The following is a 13,643-nucleotide window of genomic DNA, read 5'->3' as shown; positions in this document are numbered from 1 at the left end:
AATACAAGTTTATGTTAATTTTCTGTCACTTTATTTGAATGTAGGTATTAAATATATATCTTAGGTCGCTGATTGCGTGATCTTTTTTTTTATAATTAAACGAAAAAGTGTTTAGGTTAGGTTTTTGGAACCCTGAGTCCGCCCCTAGCAAAAATCCTAGTTACGCCCCTGATCTTACCTATAGCAAAATGAAATTTATAGGTTTAATAAATTTTCTTATTTGATTCATGAAATTTTGTGTAGCACATTGTAATTTACCATTTAATCTTATTTTAACACTGTAATAAACATTTCGATATTCCGTGTACATTTCTTTTTTAATATTCAATAGAAAAAGAATTATATTCACTACTTTTGATATTTAATTTTTAGAAAACGGTCCATATTTTTATTCAATGAAATGTTTAAATATAATATAACACAGAATAAAAGAGAAAGGAATTTCTATATATTTATTATTTTATTCGACACACTAGATTTTTACATTTTTACATAACTGTTTAAAATACATCCTCAGTAAGAATAATAATACTAAATCACATCACAAAATGGTAACTATTATTCTACATACTCACTAAAATATTAAGTAAAAACTACACCTGATATTTACAGAAATTACAATATTTTCTTAAACCTTATTAAGTTACAATGCTTATTCTAATAGTTTCAACTACTCGTTTCTGCTGAAGAAGATTTGAATTAAAATACAATCATAGGGTAAATGGTTTAAAATTAATCTATTTAAGCTACTGTTCTAATTATATGTCAGTTAATGTACTACTATATGTATCTATATATTAATTAATGCTTTTAATATTCGTATATACAATAAATGTACAGATTATTTAAAATCACTTTACAGCATGTTAAGCTTTGGTGTTGATTGCAACTAATTGCAACATTGCACGTCGGTTTCAATTAAAAAAAAAAGTAATTGTAAATTTTCTTCATGGAATAAAAAAATACTGAACATAATAAAAATACTTCAAAAATTAACATTAATAAATATTTAATATAATATTTTAAACTTTTAATATTATTTGGACAAAATGATATAAAACTTATTACAGATAACCTGCAAGGATGTCATATCTTAAATATCACCCATACTCTAAACATGTCGGTAAATAGACATCCAAATAGCTAAATAGTTCGCCGTACTCAAGAAAGCTAATAAATCGAAATTGGTTTTGTATATGGTGATTCTGCTGACGAAATACTCTTTTTACTAGCTATTGTGGGTGTAAGGGGGCATATAGTCCACAGACTAGTTGTTTCTTATAATTTCATCCGTTAAAAGTACCATTATAATTTTGAGAAACGGTAATTTCCACAAAGCACTCATAATGTTTCAAGACATAGTAGTTTTATGTGATGATACTTTTTCTTTATAAAAATGGGTTATCTTTAGAGAAACTAAACTAACGTAAGTAAATGAGTTTTATATTATTTAAAACAAATGGCTTATAAATGCCAATACCAGTATTTAAGATTTTAGCAACATTTAACGAAGTACATATTTTTCATTAAAACAGTCAGGTGGATATACTTGACTCTTTAATACGCATTATGTGAACAAAAAGAATTACGGTAGAGCAAGAAGTGATTGTCAGTTTTGGCGTACTCCAATAGCTTTAAATCTTTAATTTAATCCCCTTGTCACTACATATTTTCCTAAAGTCAACCTAGATTGAAGAAGTTCTTTTGATTCATTTTAAATAATATGCACTATATCAGTATGAAGTAGACAATAGTATAGTACCTACTTATTTCACAATGCGTCACATTTCTGTTCACGTCATCAATTTAAGTCTAAGGAAATTTCGATCTTTGATGAAATTCCCTGATGAGGGAAGATAATCGTATAGGTATGCAATGTAGAGAATGAATATTGGAAATTGACGTTTTAAGGTGAACTACGTTATTTACGTTGTCTATGTTAGGGGTGCCATGTAAGTATACAAGGTGCTTCTATAAATGGTGCAAATAGGAGGAAGATAAGAAATTTAATTGTAAGCAAAGAGTTTCAATAACTTTCGGAGGAACAGTTTTTTACTCATACAAATCGTTGGAAGTCCACAAAATAATTAAGGATTCTGTAACCTAAAAAAGTTGTTTGTTGCGTTTTCGATTAAATGTACAGGCTGTTTCATAATGATGTGCAAATATTTTTTGTTTAGAAAGTAATTTTTGGGGGGTACTTCCAATACATTTTTTCGATTTGAGTCCACCATGAGAAAATATTCAAATCCCAAAATGGCCGAAATAATCAGCTTTAATTTTTTTTTATTAAATTTTTAATTCATATTTGCTTAGCTTTTCCTACTGATAAAAAAGAATTTTTGCAAGAAGCACGTCAAAAACGACAATCGTATTTGGTAACTGTTTTACTAATTACCTATGTGTATCTAATTGACAATGAAAAATAATTTATTTTTTTGCTCGTAAACCATTAAGTATACGAAAAAATGAAAAGAGTAAAAATAGTTTGTAAATGAAATGTAGTAATAAAAGCTATTTTTCTTGCTGGAATTGGCTAACGTAGAATGTTGTGACAGAAATAAAACCAAGGGGTGCTAATTTCTTTCATTCAAAGATATAAACCAGAAAAAAAGACTGCCAAAAAATACCATTCAACTAGTTGTTAACGTGTACCAAAATGCAAATTTCTAAGTTTAACCGTTTTCGTGAAAAAAAAATAAAATTTTTTGGCCATTTTGAAATTTGAATATTTTCTCAGGGGGGTTCAAATCAAAGATATTGAAAGTACCCCCCCTAAAATTACTTTCTAAACACCTTAAAATATTTGCACATCATTATGAAACACCCTGTATATTTCTAAACAAACTTTTTTTTATGATACAAGTCGTTGTTCGTTTATGATAAATTATAGTTTCCGCCAAACTGCTACTAAATTATTAAGTATATCCTTGAAGGTATAAATTTTGAAAATCAAAAATTTTACTTGTTTTCAAATTTTGATAAAACTCATATTTCATAATGAATGTATTTTGGCGCCACTGTTCTTCAACAATTTTTTATTTTAATTAACAAAGTTTTAATTAGCAAAATTTATAGCTAACCTCGCCATTTTTGATTTTCGAAATGTATCTTTTTCTTGTGCTATTCCTCTATAAGGTTATTGTCATAAATCAACTAGTTTTATTTCGATTTGATAAGCTACCTTGGAATAATTTTAAAAAATGGTGACTGGCAGCAAATTTTTTGTGATATTCAAATTCGTTTAAAAAATGGTTTGGAGCCCACATCCACAAGAAAATTTTTGCTTAAAATGTCATTTTCTGTTTTACTATGAGTATTTAAAAGCACCTTCAAGAATAACCATTTTTTATGCAAAAATCACTCTGTCTTCTCTTCTAAATACTGATCACTGCGGACATTTTTCAAATTGACACAACATACTGTGACAGCATCTCAAAATTTTGACAGTATTTTGATACTGTATAAATAAATTTGACAGTATCTTGACATTAATAAACATACAGTTGCTGCGGAGCCTTCATAAATATTTACAAGCCACGTCACCGCCGAGCTTAGGCAACCAACATTGCACGGGTAGTACGAAATATCCCTAAATCTTGTCACCAATATTGATTATTTGTTTACAATGATTGGTTGAATAGAACCTCCTGAAAAATTGCACCAATCACAGCCGGTGAAACAGAATATTGTGTTTTAACGTAATCTTAATCTTGTGTTAATAATTTAATTGCCAACGCGAAGGAAATACAATTTCTGTTCCGAACAAAATTACTATTCACGTGACTTGTAATCATTTATGAAAGCTCTGTAGAATGATGATGATTTAGCTTAAATCCCGTCCCATTCGTTACAACTTAAAGGCTCCATAACGACTGCTTATGCTCGATAAACCCGTTACACACAAAAACATTTTTAAAAATTGTGTTAAAATATGGAATTTTCGGACCAGAAATGTATTCAGTATACAACTGAAAATATTTACGCTCCATTTGACTCCTTCGAAGACGTTATGTTCGTTTCTGCCCCCTCATGTTTCCTTTGCAGAGCTTGCAGCGTCAAAGGCGGCAGCAGGGGAAAATTCAGCCCTCCTGCTAGACTGGCGGCTTGCTGAAAGTTCGCAACGTGCTGTAAGCTCTGCAGGAGAGCAGCGGAATGTTCCTGAGCTTTCCTTCTTAGTTCCGCCACACTCGACGATCTCTGATCGTTGCCGGGGGAGATCTGAGATGCTTCGCTAGATGGCAGCAAGGAAGAGCCCAGACTTGACATGGGTTTGATTGGGCAGCAGGAACACAGTCCAGGGAAACCTGAAAAAATTTTGGCGTTCAGGATGGTTTACTGTAATTTTTTTGCAGGGAATATACATATTTACATGGTACATATACTCGGATAGCGAAGGCTGTATTCTTGTTTATTTATCAGTAGGTGCAGTTTGTTGTCCTATATTTTGGAGACTGACAATTTCAATGCAATACCAATACATTATTTTTCGGAATGGACGTGGTTAAAATTTGATGTGAAAATCGCCTTTCCGTCTGTCATCATCTATATTTTTTGCATTCATTTCCACAATATACTGTATAAAATTTGTGTCAGATTTCAAAAAGAATTCTGTATTAAATCAACAAATAAGTTAATTTGACGATTAACATGTTGAAGAAGAATGTGAGAAATCTTTTTTTGTTTTGAAGTTATCGCTAAAATTTTACATTTCGTCTTTTATTTTATTTTTACCGAAATATCAAATTATCTATATCTACTAAAAGTACTTCGAAAGCAAAACATACAACGATTACTCCAAATAAAATTTTAATAATTCTGTAAATTTATCAATTTTTCGAAAACTAAGAAAACATTTTTGGAACGAAGAAAATCGAGACGTATTTGAAATTTTTTAGTTAATTAATGTGAAAATTGCAATTTTAATTAAAAATTAACAGTAATTCTAATATTGAAAATACATTAAAAGCTACAGGACAAAAAAATAATAGTGATGATAATGTGGAAAATATCCCCCCGAGATAAGAGAAAATAACTGGTAATTAAAAAAATTAAAATACGTAATGCAGGAAGTATCACTATCTGTAGGCAAAAACTGTAACGGTAGAAATAATATAATGTGTAGAAATGCTAATATCTGACTCGTTAGAACTGCTTTACCGTAATTAACGGAAATTACCTATTTTCTGCACTTGTAGTACAACATACTGTTAAATATTTATAATTTAGGTACATACATACAGGGTCGGAAAGTCCCCATGGTTCATCGGCCGTTACGTGAGAGCGATAAAGAAAGTCATAGAAATCCGTACGATAGAGACTTCTACAAATAAGAAGTGGATCTTATTTGTGGAAGGGCGAAATGGACGGTGACTATTAGACGTCTTCATTATAGCCATCTTTCTCTATCGCACGGATTTCTATGACTTACTTTATCGCTCTCACGTAACGGCCGATGAACCATGGGGACTTTCCGACCCCGTATAAGTATTTACCTATTAAGTTGGTTGCTATGTATATAGCAATATGTATAATAAATCTTTTTCACACTATGGCTAGAAAGTACGAAAACGTGATGCTAAATTTAATGTTATAGTGATTGTAGACAACCATTTTTTATGCAACTAGTACAAATAATAAAGATTTGACAATACGTAAAGTACCAAAAATGCCTTTTTGCATGAGTTATACAGGGTGTCTTATTTTAATCAATAACTTTGCAGAATGACCTCCAACTTCCAGAACAAATGTTGTAAGGTTTTAAGGGGGCTGTGCGATAATGACCTTCTTTTTGACTCAGAGTGCAAACTTAGGGGTCATTTGGGGGTCAACTTCAGGATTTCAAATGGAAACCCCATTTGTTTTATCCAGAAATGGAAAGATCGAGGAATTCACGTTCAAAGATGTATATTGGATCTCGGGTTAGACTAACGTCAAAAATGTATACTTAGTTGACCCTGCATCAGATGGACCCCTTGAGGTCCTTCAAAAAGGATTTTAGTTTTTTAACATAAATATTCTTTTTTTACGCCGAGGCCCAGATGGCTCCCACGGTTAATGAGGCATTCAATCCAATTTTGATCGTGATCTAGATCTAGAGGTTGAGAGTAGGAGCCATTAGAATGTTAAATTAAGAGTCTATTATTTGTGCTTAAACCGTCAATATTAGCGGCTATCGATAAAGCATCAAATCTTCGCTATAAAATGTAAACATTTAAGTTGAAAACCTAATCTGACATTTGAAGGTCTCCTAGGGGTCCATCTGAAGGAAGACCAAATATACATTTTTTAACGTGACATTTTCCGCTTTTCCCACACTGAAAAAAAAGTACACATTCGGATCAAATGAGCAGATAGTTTTAAATGGAATTATTTGCCGTAAATGTTATTTTATTATATTCAAATATATGTATATACTTTCGTCAAACTATGTGAAATATTTGCTGCAATTATAATTTTTCTAGAATTTACATATATTATTTGTAAATATATATCTATAATTTGATTAAAATCTTTTATAGTTTTGAAATTTATTATCTCGGACTGCAATATCTCTTACTCTCTCTTTCTCTTATAGACTGCAAACAAATTTGTTGGTTAAACTTACAAACGATCCTAGCTGTTGTACTAGGTATTGTTGTGAGTTTGAAACAAAATATTTTTTATTACTGAGAAATATATATACAATCATGTGACCAAAACTATTCAATTTAGTATTAAACAAACGATATATTAATATACAATACAAAACATGTTTCTATACAATCTATGTAGATCATAAAATTAAGAATATAATTCGTTTAACCGTAAGTATCAAATATTTATTTTAAATACTGCCTATTTTTAAAGAAAGAAATTATATTTCTGGGTAGAAATTTAAAGTATTTAAATACATAAATACAAGAAATTTTTTTGTGTGCATCTTTGGATAGAACTCAGTGTCACAATTCATAAATCATGACCACGGTAGTTTGTACGGAATTGACACAAAAATTATTCAACCTATGCCATAAAATGTAAATATTTCAGTGGAAAAGCTGATTTGACCTTGAGAGAGCCCCTAGAGGTCAATCTGACCCGAGGTCAACTATGCATCTTTGATGTGATGTGATGAATTAGAATGGGACACCCTGTATAGGTGCAATGTTTTTTCTCTAAAACCGTATTTTAGTATAAGTGACATATACTTGGATGCCAATTTATTGCCATACATAGTACAATGTAATACGTGATGTGAAAAAAATAGCACATTTTGAACATTAAATGTCAAAATATTGTCCTTATTGTAGAAAAAGTTCTTATAATGATTTTAAAATTTCAGCGTCGGTCCTAGAATTATTCTAGACCATACAATTTATATGCAATACTTAAGAAACGTATACCTAGGTATTATACATTTTCTGTAAAACAATTTTGAAACTTTTCGCTCATATTAGCTGCTATCAAAATGGAAGATGTATGAAACCAATTTGAATGAATTTTTTAATCTCTTATTTTCGATACGCCGAAGATCGATTAAGTTGTCACGTACCGAAATTTATAAGCAATACATCTTCCGTCGATCCAGCGTCGGGTTTGATGTCTGTTCTATCACGTCGTAACCATGATTTATCCTCAAATCCAGCAATGAATTACGTTATCTCGTTATGTTTATGCCGCGCGAGGTTTCTATCCACTTATAAACCCCGCATTTTGCCAATTTGCCACCACTTTACACCTGAGAACTCTCAAATTTATTGAGAACACACTTTCAACTTTAAATTTAATCACATCCCCGTAATATCCACCCTAATTTCTTTAAGATTCCATTAGGTTGTAGTACTCAACTAATATTGTTTCGCGAAGCTGTTTTAAGTAGCCATCCAAAAAGAAATTTGCAAAGAGAGGATCAGGGAAAAATATGTAGATAATTATTTTGTGTCGCTTGTATATGTTGCTAGATGTTTTATTTGCACAAAGTTGTGTTAAACTATTCCAAAGTAAATTAGTTTTATCATACAAGGTGTCGCAGTAAATGAAGTTTACTTTTACTGGGATTTGTGGGCCCAACAGTTAGAAGTTGAAGTTTTATGAAACGTCTTAAGGTATTGGAAAACTAAATTTATTGTGGTTTTATGAATGATTGGTAGGGCTGTCAGAGAGAACCGCAATTCAATGGCGTGTCAAGCGGATCAACCAAGACATGCGTGACCCGCTGCCTCAGAATGCCTTCCACGTTCAAGTCACGTTAGTATACTGTTGCCTTTGTTATTATGCGCATGCTGAGGAATTAATTTCTATCTGTTGATGTTTATGGTGGTGTATTGTAGACAATTTAATTTGTTGCTTTTTAATAAATAATGCGTACGCCTATGTCCCGCGGCTCAGTTCTGACAGCCCTACTGTTTAGACAAGCTGTGTTTGAACGTAGATATCTACCAAACTAGAAGTTAGTGCCAGTATGACAAAAATGGCATTGCTTTTACCTACGGTAAGTGCGAGCAAAACGCTGCAGTGGCACCACGTCAGACAGAGAAACAAATTTAGAAATTGTTGATGAGCCTACCACAATACCAAATAAATTACACGCCAGTTGAGTATTTATCGTCAAAGTCTGGAAAACTTAAGCGAAATCGATTTTAACCATAGGGTCATTCCATGTCAACTATCCCAATGCTCCCAATCGCCCATCCCCAATCTTCATCAATTTTGCACAGAAATAACCCTTGGTTCTAATCTAAACTGGATAAAATATTATACTCTAATATGCTTTTGTTCAGGGGCCATCTTGCAATGATCACGCGCGTGCTCCAAAATCCTTCAATTTTGATTGTTTGTTTTTTCAGTTTGGCTCAACGAAGAAGGATCTTACTCTTAGTTGACTAGGACAACTTTTTCTGCCAAATCCAGTCGTGCAAATAAAAAAGCAATTGTAGTCAAATCTAAATTGCAAATTGGTGCCAAAGTTGAGCAAAAAACATCAGTTTCTGAAATAATGACCATACTTTAAGCACAAATAACTTCTCACACGCAATGCATAATTGTGAAAGGATGTGTACTCTGCCTAGATTTATATCGAGCTTGCAATGCAATGAAGTAGTAATAATAATTGACACCCTAGGAAAGACTTATTGTGCTTATTCACTCGTGTGATCCCGATGCTTCTAGTATTTACCTGTCCTTCATGAAGTGATGCTACATTTCACTTGGAAATTTCGAGTCTTTATTTTTGTCCTTGCGTTGGCCCATTGTGGCTGATCTAAGGGTTGGCACACTGCTTCTGAAGAAATTCATATTTCGTTAGAAATAAAGCTTCATGGTGAGAGAGCTTCATCAAATAAAAACTCAGTCCGCCTGCTCAACAGTGCCTGAGAACAAATCAGAGACTGGCTTGAGAATATTTTCGCCTCTGTAATAAGAAGATGACGTTTGACATTCTGACTTCCCTGAGTGTCCAATGTGGTAAAAATCGCTCATTATGCCACCTACTTCTATATGCTCATCTTTGTCATTAATGCATTTCCTATTTGACTGCAAATTAGAATCGTCCATAAGCAATAATTTTAATAATCCGCCTAAATAAAAAACTCATTTTATCAATAGAGAACAAGCAAATTTGCTGCATCAGTTTAATATCTCACTTGTGTCCAATAATCGGGATGAATATTTTACTTACATAAACACCTCACTTCACCACACATGAAACCACGGTGAAATCTCAGTTTACTTAATTTGTACCACAGTTCACAAGTTTGCCAAATTATGGGAATTGATGGATAATAATAGCATCACTTCATGATGGACAGGATAGAAGCATCAGAATCACACCAGTGACTAAGCACAATAAGTCTTTCCTAGGGTGTAAAACATTATTACTTTATTGCATTGCAAGCTCGAAATAAATCTAGACAAAGTAGACACCCTTTCACAATAACCGGGCACAAAATGAAAAACAATAAATTTGGTAGAAGAAAGAAACAATGGTCTTTCAAATGAAACAAAAAAGAAAAAAATTAAAGATGAACCACATTCCGATTTTTGCTGCTGGAAATAGGGTCAAATTTGCATATTTTTTTGCCATTTTTGTCATCCTCTGCTTTCAAAAGCATAACTCCTGAATTTTTGAAATTAAGCATATTTCCCACTCTTGGGAAAATTGTTGCCTGATTTAAATTGCAGCATCTTAAGTTATTTGTGCTTAAGGTATGGTCATTATTTCAGAAATTGATTTTTTTTTGCTCAAATTTGGCACCAATTTGCAATTTAGGTTTGACTACAATTGCTTTTTTATTTGCGCGACTGGATTTGGCACAAAAAGATGTCCTACTCAGCTAAATTGTATCCTTATTTGTTGAGCCAAACTGAAAAAACAAGCAATCAAAGTTGAGGGATTTTGGAATACGCGCGTGATCATTGCAAGATGGCCCTGTACACCAAAGCCTATAACTTGTAGACAAAAGCATATTAGAGTCTAATATTTTACCCAGTTTAGTTTAGGACTAAAGGCTATTTCTGTGCAAAATTTCATGAAGATTGGAGATGGTCGACTGCGAGCGTTGGGACAGTTGACATGGAATTCCATATGCAACATGTTCAGGCTTTACAATTCCAAAATCATTCTACATGCGAAATGTCAGATTAAACAAATACCTGTCGCATGTGAGCGATTACACTGCAATATTAAATAATTTGGGTCGATTTTATTTTGCATAAACTTCATACAAATAATTTATTAAGTATTCGTAGAGCAATTACATATTTCATTGTTAAAGTTAAAGTAAAGTAAAATCTGTCCAAATTGTTTACTACCGCCGTTTAATGCGCAGCCATTGTAACCGCCACCCTATACGTATCGCGATAAGCGGTATTTGCAAACAGACATGGTTTATTTGAATTGCATTAAAAAAGGTTCCTTCAATTTTGTAACAAGAATGTAGCAATAATTACAGTCAAAATTAAAATTCTGGATGTCATATTTTTCTTTTGCTTACCTTTAAGTGTAGGAAATAATGGTGGTGAAAACTGTGAAGAAATATGCGATGCTAAATGTGGCGAGAAAAATAGAGGAGGGGTGTTCCTTGCACCTGAACTCCCTTCCATGAGTGGCCTGAATCCGCCAGTAGAGCTAAAACAAACAAAAATAGTTATATTTTCTAATTCATCTGAGTATAAATTCTAATAATAATAGATCGTTGATTTGGAAATGTACTCCTATCAAGAATAATTACTGTATTTTTGATTATATTAATATTTTTTGTAGTTTTGTCGGTATAGAAAATTGTGTTATTTATTTATATTTGCAATGAGTAAAAGCTTTGCTTTGCATTGTATTACTTTCTTAATATATATTTGTCTAGATTTTCACGCTATCACTTTTTCACACTTATGCAACAATGTGACTTATTTGGATACTGAACAAAATGTTAGCCATGATATAGGGATTGCACACATTTATAAAATCCAATAACCCTTGGCCCTTAAATTGTCCTGGTAGTTATTATTTTTCATATTTTTAAGTCGGGATGGCTGCAATTTACAAATATAAAGTCTTTTCTGAAGAATAGCATCAAAGAAATAGAAGGAGATTGTAATAATAGGTGGAGTAAAGACAATTTTCCTTTGCAAATTAATTTGCTTAGAAGGAAATTAGCGTAATGAAAATATCAGTGTCATTTCGCGTATCTCTGTGAAATGCAAATGGGACTTTAGCCAGTTTCTTTTTGTTTCAGCGAATGGAAAATTCGTTTTATGATATTACGATCTTTATGTCTGCTTGATGAATATTTAAATTCTCGTCTTGTCAGATCTTTGCTCGCTTTCAAGAGATGTAATATGGCACTTCTCACAAAGAATATAGAATTTATATGTTTTATAGATCCGTTTTGTAAAGGCCAAATATAGTTTCCCTTCTGCATAAGCTGCTCTGGATTAAATTTTAAAAATCCTGCATAGACCCCCATATATCTCATGCATTTGTTTGGCAGAACCATATATTCCTTTTAGATTAATATATTTAGAAGATGTAGCTACCCTTTTTGTTTCCCTAAAGTGAATTAAAAATCTTTATTTCAAAGAGAATTTATTATTCATCTCATTTATATAAAATATAATATATATTTTTTATAAAATTATATATTTTACAAATAGTTTTTGTACAGTCCATTTGACTTTCTATGTCATGTTTGGATGTTTTCGCGTGACAGAAACCTTCAGATCAAAATACATTTTTGATGTTATAGCTAAAAATTAAAAATTGTTATAATTTCGATGACCACAATGGTCGACTACAATTTTTTAAAAAGTTAATATTGTATCTCATATAGATTTTTTCATTTAGAACCCAGTACCATATTTAATTTTTTTAATAACTCACGGTTTTTGACTTACAAATCAGTATTTTTTAAATGGGAGTTTGAGTTCACTGTTATAGTGATAAAAAAAAGGTTGAACCGCATATTGTAAAAATATTCTCTCAAAAATAAATAAAAGAAGCTATCCCATTTTTTTTCTAAATTCTAAAAACGGGGACAGAGTTAGCTTTGACTAAAAAACAAATTCATGTAGTTACATTAATTACAGAAAACATTGAATACACAACCATTATATTTGACAATTTTGACATATATGTAACATTTTTATATTTTAACGCATTTTTAATGAAATAAATATGTTTTATTTCCTCTAGAGAGGCTTTATAAAAAACAAGATATCTATTTTTTAATAAGTTTTGCTTTATCAACTAGACGAGTTTATTTTTATTATTATTTTTTAAATAAATATTTTATAGGCTTCATAGCAAATTAAACCCAATGATGGCACCAAAATCTATGGAATCATTCATTTGTTTTTAGTCAACGTCTACTTCGTCTCTTTTTCTATATTTTAAAATAGGTACGACAAACTATATGTATATTTTTGGAAGTTCCAGAACACCTTTAGGTCATGACCAACTATGGTCACAATTTTAAAAAATATTATTCTGATCTATAAGTTATTCAAAAATTAAGAAGTCCATTGGATCCTACGTGAAAAAATATATGAGATAATGTATATAAGAAGAAAATACTATTTTCGTCTCACATAACGAAAATGAAAATATCAAGTTTATAATTCCCTATACAGGGTGTCCTAAAATAACGTGTACAACGGAAGACCACAGATTCGTGGAGCCAAAATAGACAGATTTAGACTAATTTAACTATATCCGAAATAGCTTCGTTTGATAGCTAGATGGCCTCAAAGTTCGTGAAAATTTTTTGAATTTTGTAAATAACTCAAAAACGTATTATTCGATTTTGATTATTTTTGGAGTGAAGAGTTTTGCTTTCCATCTACACATTTTGGTGTTATACAGTGTTTTTTCCTACAAAATTGATGTATGGTGATAATATCCGTTCACAACTTTTTCCTCATTTGAGCAATATTGATAACTATTTTTTATTTGGAAGTTTTTGGGCCTTTTGTAGAATTTTGATTAAAGAAGCGATTTGGGTACAAAGAAATATTTTTTAAATGAATACATTATCTTGCCACCCATATTACAATACTGAACAAAGTGCTAGTAAGCTCTGATTTTGTAGGTTCAATATAATTTCAGTTTGTATTAAATTTCAATCTTTACATCAAATAAATTAATTACGCAACGGAACTTGTTTTACGTACAT

At 31.5% G+C, this 13,643-nt stretch overlaps 1 protein-coding gene across 1 annotated transcript in view; it reads right to left on the bottom strand.

Annotated features, from left to right (window-relative positions):
* Positions 1-3,981: 3,981 nt before the first annotated feature.
* LOC108910046 (homeobox protein unc-4 homolog) overlaps positions 3,982-13,643 on the bottom strand; it is a 102,551-nt gene continuing 92,889 nt past the window's right edge. The window contains exons 3-4 of the mRNA XM_018714542.1: positions 10,971-11,104; positions 3,982-4,307 (exon numbers count right to left, since the gene is read on the bottom strand). Coding sequence (XP_018570058.1) covers positions 3,982-4,307; positions 10,971-11,104 — 460 coding nt within the window. The remainder of the gene's footprint in view (positions 4,308-10,970; positions 11,105-13,643) is intronic.

The sequence above is a fragment of the Anoplophora glabripennis genome, unplaced genomic scaffold (genome assembly GCF_000390285.2).
Source record: "Anoplophora glabripennis isolate ALB-LARVAE unplaced genomic scaffold, Agla_2.0 scaffold469, whole genome shotgun sequence".
Classification (NCBI taxonomy): Eukaryota; Metazoa; Arthropoda; class Insecta; order Coleoptera; family Cerambycidae; genus Anoplophora; species Anoplophora glabripennis.
This window is presented reverse-complemented; position numbering and strand designations above follow the sequence as displayed.